This window comes from Rhincodon typus, chromosome 6 (assembly GCF_021869965.1).
Source record: "Rhincodon typus isolate 14 chromosome 6, sRhiTyp1.1, whole genome shotgun sequence".
In the NCBI taxonomy this organism is placed as follows: domain Eukaryota; kingdom Metazoa; phylum Chordata; class Chondrichthyes; order Orectolobiformes; family Rhincodontidae; genus Rhincodon; species Rhincodon typus.
Genome location: NC_063337.1, coordinates 2,369,810 through 2,372,272, shown reverse-complemented (window position 1 = coordinate 2,372,272; position 2,463 = coordinate 2,369,810). Strand labels below are relative to the sequence as shown.

At 47.3% G+C, this 2,463-nt stretch overlaps 1 protein-coding gene across 1 annotated transcript in view; it reads right to left on the bottom strand.

Moving 5' to 3' along the window:
* lamtor1 (late endosomal/lysosomal adaptor, MAPK and MTOR activator 1) overlaps positions 1 to 641 on the bottom strand; it is a 20,932-nt gene extending 20,291 nt beyond the window's left edge. Inside the window, exon 1 of the mRNA XM_048598514.1 lies at positions 493 to 641. Coding sequence (XP_048454471.1) covers positions 493 to 534 — 42 coding nt within the window. The 5' untranslated portion in view covers positions 535 to 641. The remainder of the gene's footprint in view (positions 1 to 492) is intronic.
* Positions 642 to 2,463: the final 1,822 nt, after the last annotated feature.

Below are 2,463 nucleotides of genomic sequence, written 5' to 3'. Positions count from 1 at the left end.
GGGTGGGGGGGGTGGGGGAGGTTTAAACCCCACACAGCAACCCCTCCAATCCAGGATGAATTGGGGGGGTGTTTTAACCCCACACACCAACCCCTCCAATCCAGGATGAATTGGGGGGGGGGGCGGTTTTAACCCCACACACCAACCCCTCCAATCCAGGATAATGGGGGTGGGGGTTATTCCCACACACCAACCCCTCCAATCCAGGATAGTGGGGGTGGGGGTTATTCCCACACACCAACCCCTCCAATCCAGGATAATGGGGGTGGGGGTTATTCCCACACACCAACCCCCTCCAATCCAGGATAATGGGGGTGGGTGGGATTAACCTCACACACCACCACACCCCTCAGTCCAAAAGGAGGGGTCAGGCTCCACCACATCAAAGGTGACTCCAAACCCCTGAAGGGAGTCAATGAGTTTCCAGGTGTTATTGCCGGGTATTTTAAGGAGAAGGCGGGTGTGGGGATTATATTGAAGGGTGGTCCTCACCTGTTCACTGCTGTCGCCCTCACTGCTATAACAACAGCCCATGGTGGGAACCAGAGGAACGCAGGCCGCGGCCTCCCTATTTACACCATCACATGATCGGGCCTAGCAACCGTTGCGTCACATCCGACCCGGACTGTCAATCACCCGGACGCACGCCCAACTACTGGCGTCACCTCCGCCCCAGCCTGTCAATCATCGCGGGACCGCCAGCCCCTGACATCTCAACCGATTCGGTCCGTCGATCATAATGGGAACCGCCCCTCTATTGACATCAGATCCGGCTGGTCTGTCAATCATTCCGTGACATTGACTCGGAAGTTGATCCTCCGTTGGGGTCAGTGTTCAATCCTATTTGGCTATTCTGCCCATTGTGTCTGTGCTATCTCTCCCCATGAGTGATTCCTGCAGATTCTTCCTGTTCAGATAATGATCCCATTCCCATTTGAAAACCTCAATAGACGCTGATTGATTGATTGTTACGTGTACTGAATTACAGTGAAAAGCTTTGTTTGCAAGTGGTACTGGCAGATCATAGTAAGCAAGGATGTACAGATCAAAAAGACTTGGACAGAGGCATACAGGTTACACAAGGCTTCAGTCCGAAAAGCAGCCCTCCACCACTACCCTCTGTCTCTTACCTTCAGGCCAATTTTGTTTCCAAATGGCTAGTTCTCCCTGTATTCTATGTGGTCTGAAAATCTTGATCACATCTCTCAACCTTCTCTTCATTGGAGACAGTTCCAGGGGTTTTTAAGCAGTTGATACCATTTTTTTATCCATTCCCCTCATGAGGGCATCTCTGGCCAGGCAGCATTTATTGCCCATCCCTAATTGCCCAGAGGGCAGTCAAGAATCAACCACATTGCTGTGGGTTTGGAGTAACATGTAAGCCAGACTAGGTGAGGATGGCAGTTTCCTTCCCTCAAGGACGTGAGTGAACCAGATTGGTTTTTCCCAACAATCAACATCATTAGACTGTAAGAGGGTTCTCTAGCTATCCAAACAAATTGATAAAGTTCAGACCTGCTCCTGCTAAGTCTCATCTCAGCACTTTGTGCTTTAGACACTGGTCACTAACTCACACAGGGACATGGACAGTTGCTGATTTCTCAGGAGTGTTAGCTTTGCGAAATGCCCATGCGTAAAAATGCCAAGATCCCATTATAGTGAAAATCCAGCCGTCTCTTTTTCCTGTTCATTAACTGATCCTCTATCCATGAGAATATGTCATTCCCAATACCATGAGCTCTTATTTTGTAAAGTTACATTTCTCGCAGTTGCTTATCGGGTGGACAGTGAAAATAACAAGTTGTTGTAAATGACAGGTTGTGGTTATCTCCAAAGGCCTGTTCAAGTCTCACTGTTTTTTAATTGCTGTTTAAAATTAATTTGTTGATTGAAAACTTCATAATCTATCAATGTTGCCAAGACAGTGATGATGCTACATCTCAACTGCAGGCAGATACAGGATCACAGAGTTGTTACTGGCGTGGAAGGAGGCCATTCAGCCCATCGTGCCTGCACCAACTCATTAAATGAACAATTAATAAATCTGGAATCCGACTAATGATGGTGATCATGGAACTATTATCGATTGTCATAAAATCCCAGTTGGTTCACTAATGTCCTTTCAAGGTGTAGGTCTGCCATCCTTTCCCAGTCTGGTCTACGTGTGACTCCAGCAACATGATTAAGTGGTGGGCACATGTCAGTTTAAGGGGTTATAGAATCAGACAGTACAGATGAGGTCCTTCGGCTCTTCAAATCTATACTGCCAAAGGTCACACATTTATGACAGAGATGAGGAGGAGAGAGAGGTTGGCAGATTGGGCAGATAAGTGACAGAATTTTTCTTTGCTCTTTCACAGGATGTAAGTGTTGTTGGTCAGGCCACAGCATTTCCTGTTTCCACACTGTAGGGATTCTATGATTCTATGATTTACCATAAGATCATAAGATGTAGGAGCAGAA